The 18,890-nt window shown below is 39.8% G+C and overlaps 1 protein-coding gene across 1 annotated transcript; it reads right to left on the bottom strand.

Moving 5' to 3' along the window:
• Positions 1–298: 298 nt before the first annotated feature.
• LOC134573694 (ficolin-1-like) lies at positions 299–16,249 on the bottom strand. The gene is made up of 8 exons (XM_063433476.1): positions 16,084–16,249; positions 14,587–14,700; positions 12,760–12,795; positions 11,833–11,871; positions 7,136–7,263; positions 6,337–6,454; positions 3,954–4,088; positions 299–1,749 (listed from the first exon to the last, which is right to left on the bottom strand). The coding sequence occupies exons 1-8, from the start codon at positions 16,151–16,153 to the stop codon at positions 1,508–1,510; spliced, it is 882 nt and encodes a 293-aa protein (XP_063289546.1). The 5' UTR covers positions 16,154–16,249; the 3' UTR covers positions 299–1,507.
• Positions 16,250–18,890: the final 2,641 nt, after the last annotated feature.

The following is an 18,890-nucleotide window of genomic DNA, read 5'->3' as shown; positions in this document are numbered from 1 at the left end:
TTTCCCATGAACGTTGCGGTATCATTAGACATCTTATATACATACTATAAGTAAGTAAATGAAAAATAAGAATTAGAATCCCACATCTACAGTGAACGAAACTCACAATGCGGTTCTAATATAGTCACCTAAAAAGATATATCATTATGTTTCATTAAATGGGATAAACTTAAATAACAAAAAACTACAAGTACAAATTTGATAAGAGTTGTCCACTCATTTTAACAAATATTGCAAATGGCAATTATACACACTTCTTACTCCTCAAGGTGGTTATACATATTTATTCAGTAAAAACAAACAATAAAACAAGTGACAAAATAAATAGAATAATAATATGCGTCCTAACTTCCTTAGGGGTAACAGTACAAAGTCCCATTGATAAAGTTCATACGGATCCCGAACGAAACGCATAGGGTTGGTTGTTCAACTTAATTTTAGCAGAGGGCAGCCATCTTCATTCATTTGGGATTACATCTGTATGATTTGATTAGCCTATTACTTCTTAAGATACTGTAAGTAGCACTTAGATTAATATAACAATTTTGCACAATTTTGTGTGTTTTTCTCTCTCACATGCCTGTCTATTCTGTTGAAGACATCTAATTTTGACTATGATACGCTTACAATCTAATGAATGTTGGCAGCACTAATGTGCATGAATGACCATTTTTATATTTATGGTGTATGAATATTACTACTCTATGAGTTCTATTTATATCTTTCTGTAGATATTTTGTATTTTTGTAAATGTTTTGAGGACCTGGAGGAGTCCTATTATCCATCTACAGCATTTGGAATAATAAGGGGTAAATTATATTTTTACCCTTTCACTCTGTGCTTTCCACATTTATAAAAAAAGTGCGTGTGTTTTCTGTTCTTTCATCAGTGAGGTGTTCCTGATTCCCTTCTAAGTACAATGAACAAGGGTTCCATGTCTGGATTAGCCTTTTCACATACTTTTACAAAATGATATTACAATAAAATCCAGTTGCATTAGATAAAGAGTCATGTATTGTGGTAAACAAAAGTTAAATGTAAGAATAAAAAGTGGTGTGTGTTCTCTATTTGCACTTTGAAGGAATATTAAGAAAGTGGTGGTGGAGAACTGTCTGTGCATATGCAATGGGGTGGTTTCTAAGGTGAATTTAGGTTTGCAATCCTGGTAAATGCAGTGAACAAACATTAACAAATACAAATACACTACAGACGTAAGACAAAGCTGAAGTTGGAGGACTCCCGTAGAAAGAGACAGAACATTGAAGTATAGGTTGGAAAAATAACGCAATCTTTGCTTTCTGTTGACTTTCATTAAAAAAAAAAAACTCCACCATTAGTTTATAATACCTTCAGACTATTTAGAAGTGTTATTTTCCAATAATATATTTTTATCATCATGTATTTATTCTCTCTCTCCCACTTTGGTGCAAAGACAAGAGATCGTAAGGAGGGTTTCGGTAGTCTTAACCTGGCCTGGTGCATTCATCAGAACTAATTTCCAATTTTATTATCTCAATTTCATTTCAACAAATTTGAAGGAGTAATTCAAGCCTTTGGCAGATCTCCAGCTAATCCCATGTTTTGTGGTCTCGTGCTGCCCTGACAGGTACAGGCCATTTAGATTTGAAGTGTAACAACTGTGATACCACCAGCCTGCATTCAAATGTTCAGCACAGTTTCCTGAATTTTCATCATTATCTTTTTCTTTGGTTGAAAACTTCATATTATTATGATTTGATAGAGAATCTCCTGTGAAAACACAAAAGAAAAAATCATATTTGATGCAGTTATCAAAACCTATTCCTGCGATATAATGTAGACTTCATGTTTTATACGATGTCCCTTCAGTCAACACATCCCCAAGACTTGTTAATGATTCTTTGTCATATTGATGTAATCAAGAGATAGTCCTGGGAATTGTGTCCACCTCACTATATGATACATTACATACCTGGCAAATTATATTTCCTGAGTGTTGGTATTGTATATACAAGTCGAAAATCTAAATATTTGTAAGCATTTTCTTTTTGCCAAGGGGACACTTAAAACATGCAGATGGTGTGGTAGGCGCTACTCTAAACTATTGTTGTATAGAAGGGGGAGACATATTGTATTTAAACATGTGAATATACACAGGCAGATTTATTTGGGCGAATTCACACAGGCAAACTTTGTTCCTGAAAGAGGGCTTACGAAAGAATAGACTTAACATGTAACATTAAAATTTAAATACCAGCAATGTTAATATAGTATATGGCAATAAACATTTTCATTGTAGCACAGTGTTAGTATCTTGTAGTAGCCAACAAAAACATTTTCCAGCTTCCAGGTTTCAAAAATTGAGGTGCGCATTAGATTCGATGGCGCATTAGATTTAAGTAAGTTACGGGTCCAAATCCATCAGATTCCCAATATCCAATTATAGCCAGTGATCTGTGTGTGCATGCGTTTATATTTGTGTCTGTGGGAAAATTGTAATGTAAAAACAATTCTATACGTACATTAAATATATATAAAAAAAAATCTAGGTTAGAACACTGTGAAACAAAGACTGAACGGATATAAAAAGGAAAGATGTAACAAGATAAATGTGGCATGTGAAAAAATAAATTATATAAAATTAAAATATAAGAGCAGTGAAAAAATAGACAAGAAGCCTAAAAGATATAAATATTAGCAGTGTTGACTAATAGACTGTAAGCTCGTTTGAGCAGGGTCCTCTTCAACCTATCGTTCCTGTAAGTTTTCTTGTAATTGTCTTATTTATAGTTACATCCCCCCTCTCATAATATTGTAAAGTGCTACGGAATCTGTTGGCGCTATATAAATGGCAATAATAATAATAATAATAATATACACAGTTCCTTAGTGTATAAACACTTGCTTGTTCTATAGAGAATGTGGAAACAATTCCCCACCCAAACTCCCACCAAATGCTTATGTATGTGTGTAGGGAGTGTGTCTACCTCCATGTGGGAGGAAGGGATTGTGAGAAATTGCTGGTGGTCTGGGATCTCAAGTAATTAGTTTACTGTGAGTATTGCTACTAAGGATTCCTCTTTAAAGGGACACTATAGTCACTAGAACTACTGCAGCTTAATGTAGTGGTTATGTTGTCTACAGCTTGCCTCTGCAGGTTTTGTTGTAATGTAAACACTGTTAACATTGCTGGTTAGTTACACCTCCAGTGCCAGTCACTCAGACTGCCACTAGAGATGCTTCCTGTGTCAGTGGTGCACAGTGTGCCTCATCTTCATTCAGTGTCTCCACACTCTGTATGGAGATGCTGAACATCCCCCAAAGAGTTCCACATGATCTCAAAGCCAGTCACAGTGAGTTCAAACACATTTTTGAAATGGATGCAAGGGTTGCCGAGGAACCTAAACAGTGTGTTTAAGACTATTGTGTCAGAAATGTTTATGTTCCTAACACTATAGAGAACCTTCTAGGACCAGTTCTCTCTTTTCCAACTTTGAGTCCCTTATTTCTAATAGCTCAGAATTATTGCCATTTAGAAGAGCATGACAGAGTTTCACAGCAATAAATTCACATGCATTTAAAATATAATAAAGGTGCTTGAATTAGTTGGTTTGTCTAAAAAGATTTTTTCATCACAATTATTTTTACGTAACATAAATAGTGGAAAGCAGTAGGAGTGAAGACACTCATATCATATAGAATATAATTCCCTCCTAATTGCACCTACAACCTCCCCTTCCTCCATCATAAATATGTGAGTGTGTGGGGCCCATGGTTAAGTGTCACACAATGCCAAGGCATGACAGGGCCCTACGTCATGGCTAATGTCCACAACCTCTGTAAGCATGGACTTCACAACTCCCTTCTGCTAGACCACCAGAAAGAGAGGTTCAAGGGTATCTGGGCCCAATCATAATTGTTGTTTTATTTACATAACTACCTATTTGTGACAGAGACTCTGTGCCATTTCTCACCTGCATTACCGTTAACGAAATCTCCAAGCAATAACGTGTAATTCTCAGACTCTTCCAGAATTTTAAAAGATGAGTATTTGGCATAATATTTGGTGCTCTCAAAGTCCAGCAGATCAATACGCAGCTCCCTTGCCACTGTTGAGTACAGAATGACATTTAGGTAAAGGAAACATACATTTAAACATAAGGAAAATAATTAACGTTGAAGATAAGGAAATGCCAGTACATGATAATTTTAAAAAAGTATTTTTCAAACAGTAAAGTGACCTATGACATTAGAACAAAAACTTAAAGTTTTCTTAATATTCATTTATGTATTCTGTGAAATATTATAAATACCGTATATACTCGAGTATAAGTCGAGTTTTTCAGCACATTTTTTGTGCTGAAAAACCCCAACTCGACTTATACTCGAGTCAGTGTCTGTATTATGGCAATTTACATTGCCATAATACAGACAGGGGGCTGTGTGCGTTTACTTACCTCTCCTGCAGCTCCTGTCAGCTCCCTTCTCCTCCGCGCTGGTCCGTTCAGCACCTCTGTCAGCTCCCAGTGTAAGTCTCGCGAGAGCCGCGGGGTCATAGTGCAGCTCTCGCGGGACTTGCAGAGGGAGCTGAACGGACCGGCGCGGAGGAGAAGGGAGCTGACAGGAGCTGCAGGAGAGGTAAGTAAGAGCTCTGCCAGCCCCCTCCTACACAGTGCCCATCCACTGGACCACCAGGGAGTAAGAGCCGACCCTCCCTGCCATGTATCAAGCAGGGAGGGGGGACGAAAAAATTAATACAAATATAAATAATAATAATAATAATAAATACAAATAATAAAAAAAATAATAATTTAACAAAAAAAATTATTAAAATAATAATAAAAAAATAATATTAAAAATGCCCAACCCCCACCAAGGCTCTGCAACACACACACTGCATTCATACACACACACTGCACTCATACACACACTGCATTCATACACACACACTGCATTCATACACACACTGCATTCATACACACACACTGCATTCATACACACACACTGCACTCATACACACACTGCACTCACACACACTGCACTCATACACACACTGCACTCATACACACACTGCATTCATACACACACTGCATTCACACACACACACACACACTGCATTCATACACACACTTCACTCATACACACACACTGCACTCATACACACACTGCATTCATACACACACACTGCACTCATACACACACACTGCACTCATATACACACACTGCATTCATACACACACTGTAAATAAATATTCAATTAATATAATTTTTTTAGGATCTAATTTTATTTAGAAATTTACCAGTAGCTGCTGTATTTCCCACCCTAGTCTTATACTCGAGTCAATACGTTTTCCCATTTTTTGGGGGCCTCGGCTTATATTCGGGTCGGCTTATACTCAAGTATATACGGTAGAAACTCATAATATTACCGCAGCACTTCATCTCAAAAAAATATATTCTGCATACATCTGGAACTGTGGGAAGAGTGATAGATTCTTTAAGGAAATAGTTGAAAATAAAAGATCAAGATAAATACATGGAGCAAAGGGAAACATAAGGAAAGTTTGAGAAAGATGAGCTAATCAGTCAATGGGAAAGGAAGGGCGAGCATGAATGAACATGGGGAAACGGGAAACAGGAACAGCATGGAACAAAGAACAAGAGAAACATGCACATGCAGGGAACTTGCGAGAGAGCAAAAGAGGGAAAATATAATGGAAAAGATGATAATAGTATGGAAAGAATGAGAGGGGTAAGGAGAGCAATAGATAATTAGGGGAGAAAGAATGGAAAATATATAGAAAACAATGGAAAGAAGAAGAGAGACGAGAAAAAAATGTGAAAAAGAGTGTGGGGGGAAGTGGGGCGGGGGGCAATTGTCACTAAAGAACAACTTAGATTCACATAATATCATATCATGTCAGGCTTCCCAACTGTCCCTATTTTGGCAATAGTCCATATTTTAGGGCTCCTGTCCCTCTGTCCTGATGGTTCCTTGGTGTTCCAAAAAGTAGAACATGAAGAAAGCATATTGTGAGTGCACAATTAGAGACACTCGCTCTTTGCTCAAGACACTAGGACCTTGCAAAGAGCGTCGAAATAGTGCTTTCTGCCTTCAGTGGGCAAGCCTGGTTAATCAGTAGGCAGCCTGGTGTGCATTCAATACCAGGCTTACATACCAATTCTTCAGGATGGAGTCGTCCCCTTTCCAGGTAGTTCTGCCCCCTTTTGGCAGCACTATTGACATCATTTTTATCACTACCCCACCGCGTTTTGCACACTCCCCAACATTCCGCTTCATTAGTTCATAAACTACTGTTATTGTGACCATTTCCTCTGCCATTACCTGCTGAGGTTAAATGTGAATATTATCGTTCCCCAACCAGAACTCATTCAGGCGGCTTCCAAACCCATTCTTGTAGGATTTCCAGTCACGGAAAAAATCCACTGATCCATCCCATCTTCTCTGGAAAACCTGCATTAACCAGAAGAGTGATTAGAACAATACATCTGTTTTTTTTATGCTGCACATGATATTAACATGTCATTGGCATGACAGACTCTAACAGAGTTATTTACTAAAGTGAGTATTCTCAGTTTAGTAAATAACCCGTTACTTTACAAAAATATTTAACTATAAAAATGTCATGAGCAGGAAATAAAAAATACAAAAAAAGGAATAAAGGTTAGGCTCCCCAAATAAATGAATGGGACATGCTATGGCTTAAGATGTGAAAATCGTCAGGGATTTTTTTCAGATAATCCCGAAAACCAGAGACGGCCCAGCGATTGACAAATCCCTAAAAGAATAGTCAAATATGGGGTCTTCATTGACCCCATTAATAAGGGGGCTGGATGAATAGTCCTCTCTTCTCCTCTCCCCATGTGCCAATTATCCCTACCCCTTCCTCCACACTCTCTGGCCTCTGTGATAGAAGGTAATACATAAAAAGTGGTTATAGAACCAGAAAGGCCAAGTCTCCTGGTCCCAATAATGAGGATCAGAGTGGTCTGGCCTTAATTAGTCTAACTCCACCCCCAATCTAATTGGAGACCAGAGGATGCATCAAAGGTTTGGGGTTTTGATTCATTCGATGTAGATATATTATTGGAGACTAAGAATATTTCTGCAGACCAGGTATTGCTTATAACTTACTATCCAACCACCTCCGTCAGTGTGCATGTCACACAACACTTTGAAGGGAGTTTCGCCATCTGGGTAGATCGTGTACCAGTCACTGAGAAAGAACCCCTGATCCAACAGCTCCTTGCAGTTCCTGGCAGCTGAGAGAGAGAGAATAACATGAAATAGAAATTTAAAACAAAATTGTGGGAGAACATATCTTAAAGAAATGTCTATTTACTTGTTGACTTTCTTCCTGCCTTGGTTACGTGCACATAATAAGGTAATGTTCAATCACATTGGGAGATTCTATTTGATTGTCCATGTTGTCTCAACAGCCAAGAAGTATTGCAATGAACCAATGTGTCATGTTCGAATGTTTGAAGTGTTAAAGTGAAAGATTTAGATCAGCTTCATTTTAATTCACTGATATATTATTGTCACTGCAAAAGCACCCATATTCCTAGATAATAAGGGGCACTACTTACAATGCACCCTCATATGTCTGACATTATCTATTGTGCTGTATCCACAAGAGGAATCCTTGCTGACATAGTCAACCACCAAAACAAAAAAAGAAATAAATAAAGGAAAAACTTACCTGGGATCACACCTTGAGGCCAAGTTCTACCTGCAGCCTGATCCTCCTTTGGTGATGTCACTCCCCGTCGCTGCAATTGGAGGGACATCCCAAAGGTTGGGTTGAGATGAGAACTTGGGCAGCACTAAAGAGGGGGGTCATGTCGCCTTTGATCATTTGTTACCAGTACGCTATGTGTGCTGATGACAGATGCTAAATACGCATTGTTATCTCATGGCTCTCATACCCAGGCATAACGCTAAGACACACGTACATGCGCAGTGCTTGTCATAGAGAATCATTGAACATGCGTCATTGGTCCCAATCATCCACTATGTCAGTAATGCTCATTGGGGTCCTAATCTGTCAGTTATTTCAGGACTTAATTTTTATTTTATTTATCTAGTAAACTAGCATTGTATCAGCAACTTTCAGTAGCACAATATCTTTAAAAAAGGAAAAATGTTTTGCAAATAAGTTTATTGAAATTTTACAAGTAAAGTACAGTAGAGAGTACAAGACCATATGAAAGCAAAAAAAAAAAAAAGGAAAGATACCAATCTTTGGTCTTTGGTATGAGAGAATGACTAATTAACAGGCCGGCAGGGGAGATGCTGGCTGGGGAGGGTGGGAGAGGAGGACTCGGTGCAGCTCTTCCCTGCAGCTCCACCGGGTTCCTCTCGCGAGGTCGGAGCGTTGCCGTGGTTACCACGGCAACGCTCAGATCTCGCAAGAGTGAACTCTACCCCAGGAACTGAAGGGTAGAGTTCACTACCAGGACCACCAAGGACTGCAGCACTGCCCCCCTCCATGGCAGCACGGCTTTCCCCTCTCCCCCTTCCCAGGCTTAAGGTAAGAAGGGAGGGGGGGGCGGTTTTATTAAAAATAAGAAAAAAACATTTAATATATTTACATATTTCCCGCCCCCCCTACACACACACACACACAATCCCTCCAGATACACAGCACACTCACAGCACCCTCACACACACACTAACAGCACACTAACACTAACAGCACACATGCATCACACTCACACACACCCTCAGACACACTCACAGCACCCTCAGACACACACAGCAGCCTCACACACACACACAGCACACCTACACACACAGCACACTAAAACACACAGCACTCTCACACACACAGCGCACCCTCACACACACAGCACCCTCACACACACAGCACTTTCACACACACAGCACCATCACACACAGCACCATCACACACAGCACCCTCACACACACAGCGCACCCTCAGACACACAGCGCACCCTCACACACACAGCACTCTCACACACACAGCACCCTCAAACACAGCACCCTCAAACACACACAGCAACCTCACACTAACATCACACTTACCCAGACAGCACTCTCGAACACACCGCACCCTCCCACACACACACACAGCACCCTCAGACAGACAGACACAGCACACACACACACACACGTATAATATATAAAATAACCTTCAGTAAGTTAACAGACAAAGAAAATTAGAAACATAGAATGTGATGGCAGATGAGAACACCCTCACACACACAGCACCCCTCTTACACACACACATGCTGCACCCTTCACACAATACACACAGCAGTCCCAACACACTGCGCCCCTCACACATACAATACGTCCAAACATATATATACATATATACTACAGCACCCCTCACACTGCAGCACTACACACATTACGCTCCAGATACACGCTAGATCCCTTAACCAACTCTGAAATATCTAATCTAAACACATACACACACTAGATCCCTATATACACTCTGAATCCTCTACACACACACACACACACACACAATCTCCTATACACACTCTGAGTCCTTTACACACTAGATCCCCTACACACACACACACACACACTGCACCACTTACACACACTACATTCCTGACATACAAACTCTGGGTCCCCTATGCACACAACTACATTCCTTGTAAGCAAACACATATTACATTCTCTAAACACACACTTTCTACAACCACTACACCCACACTACAGCCCGTATGCACACACTTGCTACATCCCCAATAAATACTATGCCCCCTATACACACACACACTCTCTACAGCCCCTAGCCACACATATTACACCACACACACAAATGAAACCGACCTATTTACACAATACCACACCACAATCAGCTCACTCTACACACACACAATCCCAGAAGCAGGCTCCAAAGACATGCACCATACTCTTTCCTGGCCCTTTTGTCCTCTGGTATCCCACTTATGGAGACAAGTTAAAAGTAAACACAGCACACGCATGATATTAAATTTGCTTGCGCTGCGCAGAACAAATTCAGGGCCTTTTTCTCATGCTAGAGCTCTTCAGCGGGGCACTGCGCATTGAACCAACATGCTCACTTTGAGAGGGGGTGTGCTTGTCATTATTGATGGCAAAACACACCTTATCTGGGTCCGCCCCCTTCTCAGGGGGCCGCTGTGATTGAAAAATGCCTTGGCCAAATTGTTTTCACAGTCCGGCCCTGCTAATAAACCATAACACATTGTGAGGGTACGAGCTAAGGCTGGGTGAAAGAAGTCAAAAAAGTCTAAAAGAAAAACAGACAGAAAAAAGCCAAGAGGAAAGAGAAAAATGAAAAGCAGTGAGAGGAAAAGAAAAACAGAAACAAAACAAAATGAAACATAGAAAGCAGAAGAGCATGCCCTCCTCATGTGTCCTTTCATTGTGAGCCTCTCATAACCTTTGGGTAATACCAGTTAAAGGAGTATTATTGAAGGATCAGAGGAAACCCTCTTGGGATGAAAGAAACTACTCTGGCAGGATCCCAAGTGCGAGTATTTTGTGAAGTGTTCTGCCACATGCTCAGCGCAGGTACCCCCAGCCCCTTAAGGAATCTTGGGACATCCGCAACAGATGTGAGCTTGTGGATAGTTCCTTGGTGGATCTCAAACAAGGTTCTCGGTGTCCCCTACTTATAGGCCAGTCCAGAATCAGGCAGGTTGCTGGTCACCGACCGCAAGGATCTTCTCCATTGGAGCGTTGACCTGGTAAAGTCATGGAAAAATGTGAGGTGAGAGTCTCAAACTTGAGTGGCGTCTTATTGTGAACAGCGGTTATAATATATCCCTTGTCCTGGAGGAAGTAGCAGCAGATTATAACTTCCTGTGTGACGTTTGGCGGAGCTGTCCGAGGCTTTGGCAGCCGGTATGTCCCATCTAGAGTCAGCTTTCTGGCCTGGTGTGGGGGTAATATGGTGGCCATGAGGCACCTCAGGAACTGTGGCAATTCCTAAAGAGGGATCTCTTCTGGGACACCACTGACCTTTATATTATGTTGCCTGTATCGGTCCTCAATTGCAGATAGATGCGCCTGCATGTCTTGGTGGGAGGATTTGACTCTCTTAATGGAGTACTGCATCCTGGTTAGGCTTCCTTGTATGTCTATGATGTCTTCTTCTGCTACCCTGTCAGTAACTGCTTTGACCTCCTCCTTGACCACCGCCATGTCAGCCTCTAGCGTGCTCTTATATCTAGAATCTCTGGATATCCTGCTTGGTAGCAAGTTCCAGACCCTCTTGGAGTGTTAGGGTGGTTGGTAACTCAGTTGAGGGAGGGTGCTACAGAAATGGTGCAGTATGCTCCAAGGGGCCTGGGATGGTAGAGCGCCCTGTGCCTTTATCGGCCACCATCTTGGCCTGTGGAGGACGTTGGAGAAGGGTTGTAATATCCCTTGTCTCTGTGCTTGTCAGCTATTTTTGGTATTGGTGTCCCAATGTCATACTTACTTCCGAATGTGCAGGGCATGCAGTCTCAACTTTTTGGAAGTCTGTCTCCAATAGTTTGTTGGTTTGGCAAGAAACCAACCCAGCGAGGACGGGTGAGAAGTAGACCGCAGACCTGCATTTCTATTTTTTCACCTTCGGGGCGTGAAAGAATGGCATCTGGCCGTGTAGGTAGATATTACGACATGAGACCAGGGTCCTGTACCCCAGATGGGTAATCGAACCGAGGATATATAGCTTGATAGCCACTCATAGTGTACCTTTAAAATTGAGTTGATGTGCTTCGGAATCTTCACATCAAAATATGTAACATGGTACGAGATGGTGCTATCTTCAGTCATTCTAACGGTAATAATAAAAAATTACACCAGGCTTTGTAACTCACCATACATTGTCTGCATTGTCCCAAAATCTCCCTTCTCTCCTATTGGTTACAAAAACAAAAACAAGACATGGAAATATTATTAAGTGTTATACAACTGGCATTATCAGATTTATGATGTACTAATAATACAATCCCAAAACACTAAGCACTTGCTATTTTTTTTAAGCTTTCCACCCGTGCAATATGTGTAATAATGGTGTCCTTATGTGAAGTCAGAATGCATCATTGAATTGAATTATCACTTTCCTTTGCTTCTGTTTTGACTCACAGTTGTTTTCCCTTTATTTTAAAATAGTGCAATTTCTCTACATGCCAATGTATCAACGCGTACATTACTGAACGCTGGTTAATGCTGTCATGGCATCGCAAGCATGTCTGTAATTAGTTGCCCTGCAAAAATAAAGAATGTAAAAAAAATGTTTATTTATATAAAAGCAAAAAGGGATTTTTTTCCCTCAAATTTGCTACTTTTTTCGCTGTTCGAATAATGCCAAATATGATAGTGGAGAAGAGTATGTCAATAAAGTGATTTAAAAAATGTAATGTAGTTAATTGTATCTATTTTTATATAAAAATCTGTCACAAGGTAAAAAAAAAAAACTAGACAACTTTTAGATTTTTGGCACATTGAGATGTATTACTGGTTGGGATACAGTACACGCTAACACGCCTCTAGGGAGTCATACTTAATTTTTTTTTCTCAATAGTGTTAAATGTCTTTAGTTTCATCAGGGTTATTACTGAAACAAGAATTGTCAAAGTAATTTTTTATTTTTTTTTTACAATTTTTTTAATGTTTCAAATTTAAGACCAGAGTAGCTGTATGTTTCCAGTTCAGCTACTTTGTGCTTTAAATTTGACATTTACTTGTACATGCTGACAGTTATCAGTTTAGTATAAACCTGATGATATCTTTACAGAACTCACCTTTCATCCCTTGTGTGCCTTTAATCCCCGGTTCACCTGTCAAAAGAGAAAATTGTTGAAGATGTACATTGTTGAAGTGACCCAAGAGAAACCCCATCAGATAAAAATACCAATATAATGATATAACAGATCGGCGGTCCCCAACTCAATCCTCGTGTCCCACCCGGATCCAATCCTCATGTCCCCCCAACAACCCAGTATTTATTTCCCTGTTTTATTTTAATGGAGATACTGACAAAACCTGGACTGTTGGTGGGCCATGAGGACTGGATTGGAGAACACTGTAATAGATCACGTATATGTTGCAGGTTTTAGGAATGTAAGAAGAATCATATCTTATTGTGTTCTATTCTTTTGGCTCAATCTATCTGTATTCCCCAATATTCATCTTTTGTCTCATTACACATTTGTTTTTGTTCTTTAGACAGTACAATAACTAAAGTAATTAATTCTGGAAATCTGTAAATACAGAGAATTTACAAGACAATCACAAGTCTTACCATAAATGATTGGAAAACCTAATCTCTAACGTCAGTGTATCTGTTCACAATTTCCTTGTGCATTTTCTACACTTCCCAGTTTAATGAATAAACCTTTTTGTAAAATATGGCTCAAGTGGCTCTGTTACTGATTTGCCGGGTTAGGGCTGCCTGGGCTGTCAGGCAGTCCTTCCGAAGAGGATCATGGCGAAGATAAGTACCGCAGACCTCCTGGGGGCTTAAGCCGTTACAGCGGTCTATGCCGCTGTATGCCGGCAGTCGTTGTACATCCTGGCTCTGTCTGGGCTGGTTGGGCAGTGTGGTATGGTAATCCAGGAGAGGTATGCAGCACCCTGTATGGGAGACCGGCTCCCCGTCTCTTCTGGAGGGAGGGTTTTCACCTGCTGAGTGTCATTCGCCATTGCTGTGGTGCGGGCCCTGTGTCTCCCTTTCGTCTGCCTGCTTCTGGCTTGGTAGGGCGCTGTAATGGGTGTTTATTGCTGGTTGCTGTCGGGTCAGCTTGTACCTGGAAGCTTTACCATTTGCAGTGAGCGCGAGGGGAGAACATCCTTTCCCGCTGCCTTCAGCGCACATGGCGTCCACCATTTTAGATGATGTGCCCGGGCTGCAGATCAGGGTGGTATTTTCACTGGGCCTTATTTGCGTTGCTGCGGTCTGGGCCTCAGGGTGAGGACCGGGATGACCCCCACAAGTCCGGGGGTGGAGGCGGGACAGGGCTAGTTTCACGCTGTTTTGGGCCTCTGGCTGGGCACTGTTGGGCAGGATAGTGGAGCAGCGGCCGTCCGCCCCACTCACCGCCAGAGAAGGCCCCGACTGGGACATCGAAGATTTCTCCTCCAGGGGACTGCAACTGGAGGAGTCAGCCTCTCCCTGGATCCAGTGCTCCCTTTGCACAAAGGACCAGTGCTGCCGGGTTGCTTTTAAGTTGAAAATTGTAGGTTAAATGCTTAAAGTTTAGTAATTTTCAGGAGCTGAGCTTTCTTGCAACCGTCCAGCTCGGCGGTCCGGCCCCGCCCCCCTTCCAGTTAGTTTTTATTATATCAGTGAATACATATTCACTTTAAGGCTCTTTTACAATCTCATCAGCAAATGGCTGTATCACTGATTGCATTTTTGTGTCATTAAACAGACAGAGCTTGCTAACAGTAGTGACAGGCACAAAAACTTGTAACCGCTGGTCGCTAAATAGTAGCATCAGGGTTGTAAATAAGCCATTAGTTCATTGAAAGTTACATGCTATTGTTTGCATTGCATTTATCTGTTCTATGTTGATCATTCTTTTAATGATTCTATGTGGTTTCTCTGGTACAAAGTGAACATCACTAACCTGTCTCTCCTGGTGGTCCAACATCTCCTTTCAGACCATGAGATCCTGGGATACCTGGACAACCTCTGAGTATAGTCAGCTTGTCTGAGTCTCCGATTCCAACAACTTTAATTTCTGAGAAAGAGAGAAAGAAAGAGAGAAATAATGAATTGAAATACAGTCTCGTAAAATCTGTATGTTCTCAAGAGATTATTTGAACTTATCTCAAGGTGCATCGATTTAGATACAACATTTAAGGGACACTCTAGTCCCCTAAAGCACTTCAGTTCGCTGAAGCACTTTATGTATAAGCAGTGTGTGCTCATTTTTTATTTAAAAAAAAAAAAAAGTGCAGATTTCAATAGAAGGTTTTTAAAAATAACCTTGTTACACCCTCCTGGCTGTCAATCAGACAACTGGTCCTGCCACTTCCTGATTGTTTAGTTTAGTGGTAAACGTAAGAGGCAGGAATTGCCCAAAGCACGTGCCTTGCAAATACTTCTCATGAAGCTGTCCACAGAAAGTATGGGCTGGGGGAGAAGGGGAGGGCTTGCATAGAATTAAGACAAAAGATCTGCAGCTTTTGCAAGTTGTGTTTAGACATACCCAAAATTAAAAAACGCATAATTAAATGCATGCATGTTTTCATTAAGGATATATTTTTATTTTTTTTTGGGGGGGGGGGGGGGGGGGCAGTGGACAGTTTCCATTAAATTAGGAAACTGTATGTCCAAGTTAAATTAATGCTGGAATAAAACAGACAAACAAACATACATAGGTTACATACAGGAAAGTGACCCATGTTTCTGAAATAGGTTTGTAAATACATTTCTGAGAGAACTTTAACTTTGGTTCCAACATTCCTTTAATAGCTAGGCATTCTACAGCTAGATCATAGAACATATCTGAAACATGTTCCCATATCTTGGTTAACACATTGATAGTACAATATATATTCAGTCAAAGTGAAGACATTTTATTGACTTCAGATATAGAGAAACTGGATCTTAGTTGACTCAAAATAATATCAACAGTCAATGATGAATATTTTTTTTTTGTTAGACTAGCACAGTGTTTCCACTTTGGGACTGGGATCCAAATTCAAATTAATCAATTCAAAAGTGCGATCTAGAACACTGTAGTTGGCTGGACATCTATAATTCCTGTTGAAATACTCTTTATAATTATCTTCTAAACATTGACAAATAAAGAAAATGATCAACAAAAATAATTCCATTTGAAAAGCCCAACCAATAAAAATATAAATAAAATGAAAAGTAGAAGTTGGGTCATTGAAACAGAAAATATAATGGGTTTATTCACTGAATCCCAAATTGTAGTGAATTTTAAACATTATTCAAACATTTAGACTAAATTCCATATCAGCCATTTCGACCTATATTTTGGGATTTGTTTTTCAATTCACTACAGTTTGACACTTAGTGAGTAAATCCCTAATTATCTAATTAAGTAGTTACCAAATCCTCATTGATCTGTGATTGACTGTTAGAAACCTACCTGGACATGAATCTTCAGCATAGCTTAGCTTGATCAGGAGCCAAAACACGATGAATGTAGATGGCGACATAGAGGCTGTGAGATACCGTCTCCGTTTATACCTTTTATTCCCTCAACTCTCTCTTTCTTGAGTTTGTTTTGTACAGAGAATAAAGGAGCTTTATTGGAAATGTTAGTAACTCCCACCTTATCCAAACACCTCCCATTTCTTTTACTCCAATTGATTGTCAGCTTCGTGACACAAAAGGATCTTTGAATATACTACGTGGGGGGGTTAATAAATCCAGCCCTACTCTCTAGAGAAAATACATATGTTTAGCTCATCCCTGTACAATCCATTGTGATTGTATAAAAGATGCTCATATTTGATACAGCTGTATAACCTAGAAAAGAAAGAAGATGCTCTGCAATATTTTTGTACATGGTCTATTTATAGTACTACAGAAGTCCAGAGTATTTTGGACTTTTGATTTTGAAATAGATTTTGTCAATTTATTCTACTACAGAAGTTCATAGTATTTTTTATATTTTTTAGACTTGTTATAGCAAGAAAACAATGTATAATGTTATGTCTCATTGTGTATATTTGTATAACGTTACGTCTCATTGTGTATATTTGTATAATGTTATGTCTCATTGTGTATATTTGTATAACGTTACGTCTCATTGTGTATATTTGTATAATGTTATGTCTCATTGTGTATATTTGTATAACGTTACGTCTCATTGTGTATTTTTATAGAATGTTACATCTCATTAAGCAAAAAGATGGATGCTTAGCACATATGACTTTTTTTTTTACTAGACTGAGCATTCTGTCCCTGGTTTAGTATAATATTTCATAAGTCACAATATGTCTTGTGCACTCTCTAAGCCCCTGACATAAACACAAAGGGAACTATCAATACACATGTTTTTACATATTATTTGTTATTTAGCCCTACTGTAAAAAAAAAAAAAAAAAAAAATATGTATTTGTGAGGTGTAAAAATAAAGTTAAATGTGGAAATCTGCACTTTTTTTATCTTTGAAATTGATGCCTCCATTTTGGCTCCCTGTCAATCATTATACGGTCTGCCCTTTGCACCTGGCAGTCAGCATAGAGAGAGCAACCAGAGAAGGGGAGAAATGGAACAAAAGCAAGGTTTCTATATCTCTTTTTATATAGCAGTGTTTGCCTTGGCTTTATCTTCTCTTAACTAGATATTGGCATTATTTGTTAAAGCTCTGAAATAAATTTAAAAGAAAACAAATTTATTGTTCAAAAGAGAGTGTGCAAACGTTTGTTCCGCCCACTGCCAACAAGAGTACAAAAGAACGGAATGCCCACTATAAATCCTAAGTACAATGATCATATAAAAATGAAGGAGACATTTTGGCCCCACAAGGCCTTTATCAAACCTAATGTATCTGTGAGTAATGTCAGAATAAATAGACTCTTAATTGAACTACTGGGGAGTATTGTTTTGCATGCGAAAAAAAGAAAAGGGTATTTGTTTTGGATGAGATAATTTAATTCTTTTGAAACATGTGGCATTAATAAAGATTTTACTTTCTGTAGCATATTTTTGTTCAGTTTTACCTAGTTATATTATGCAACCGCTTTGATTTTGCACAGTTATCGATGTCAGTTTATGGTCTCTAAAATATACCACACGCATAGCCAAAATCTGAATTATCTTAATACTATGGGATTATTTACATGTTGGTATTTTTCTTACACAATTCACATAAATTGACATATATACACTTACTTGATACACGTGTAAACATACGCACGTTGATGCACGCACATACACACACAAACAAACACACTGACGTACAGAGGCTAACAATGGCACATACACACAAATACATATATTGACAGATACAGTCGTGCAGTCACAGCATGTTTTCAGCTTTGTGTATTGGTACATACACACTTTCCTCTGAAAAGGCAATGTTTACATGAAAATGCCTGCAGGTAATGATTATACTCACCAGAACAACTACGTTAAGCTACATTAATTGTTTCCCATATTGGGACTATTAGTAATCAATCCCATGAAATACAAAATAGAGTATCTTCACTAAGGCCACATCTCCAACAACTATCTAATTAGCATGTGGAAGAGCAGTCGAGGGAAATTTTTTTTTAAAATGTGTCTCTGTGTTTTAAAACCCTGAGATTTGTTGATTCAACCAGATGAAGAATGTAGGGGTTTCAATGGTTAAAGCAATGAGATTTTGGTAATTTTTGTTCAAATTTAGTCAACATGTCAACATTTTAGGAGCTTGGCTCGATACTAAAGAGAAAAAATAATAATTTGAAGATTTAGAAGAACAGACAAAAATTTATATTTTAAAAATATGATGGCAACATAATAGGGATAAAAAATCTGCAATAGCAGGCAAGAATCCAGATTATTAACACAATATAATGTTGCCATCATGCAGTGGCTGGCAAGGGGGCAGGAGGGCAATTGTCCCCCAGGACACTAACATGGGAGGACTAGCAAGTGAGGACTGGCATGGGAGGATTAGCATGGGAGGACTAGCATGGGAGGACTAGCATGGGAGGACTAGCATGGGAGGACTGGCATGGGAGGACTGGCATGGGAGAACTAGCATGGGAGGACTAGCATGGGAGGACTAGCATGGGAGGACCAGCATGGGAGGACTAGCATGGGAGGACTGGCATGGGAGGACTGGCATGGGAGAACTAGCATGGGAGGACTAGCATGGGAGGACTAGCATGGGAGGACCAGCATGGGAGGACTAGCATGGCAGGACCAGCATGGGAGGACTAGCATGGGAGGACTAGCATG

Source organism: Pelobates fuscus, chromosome 9 (genome assembly GCF_036172605.1).
Source record: "Pelobates fuscus isolate aPelFus1 chromosome 9, aPelFus1.pri, whole genome shotgun sequence".
Classification (NCBI taxonomy): Eukaryota; Metazoa; Chordata; class Amphibia; order Anura; family Pelobatidae; genus Pelobates; species Pelobates fuscus.
Note: the sequence above shows the minus strand (reverse complement) of the source record. Positions and strands in the feature narration are given on the sequence as shown.

What these genes read in the sequence shown, in the direction of transcription:
- LOC134573694 (XM_063433476.1), bottom strand. Translation starts at nt 16,153, where the DNA reads ATGTCGCCATCTACATTCATCGTGTTTTGGCTCCTGATCAAGCTAAGC. An exon ending in GAACGATAATATTCACATTT is followed by an intron (nt 4,089 to 6,336) that starts AACCTCAGCAGG and finishes TGTACTCAACAG; the next exon opens with TGGCAAGGGAGCTGCGTATT. An exon ending in TTTCGTTAACGGTAATGCAG is followed by an intron (nt 1,750 to 3,953) that starts GTGAGAAATGGC and finishes GTGTTTTCACAG; the next exon opens with GAGATTCTCTATCAAATCAT.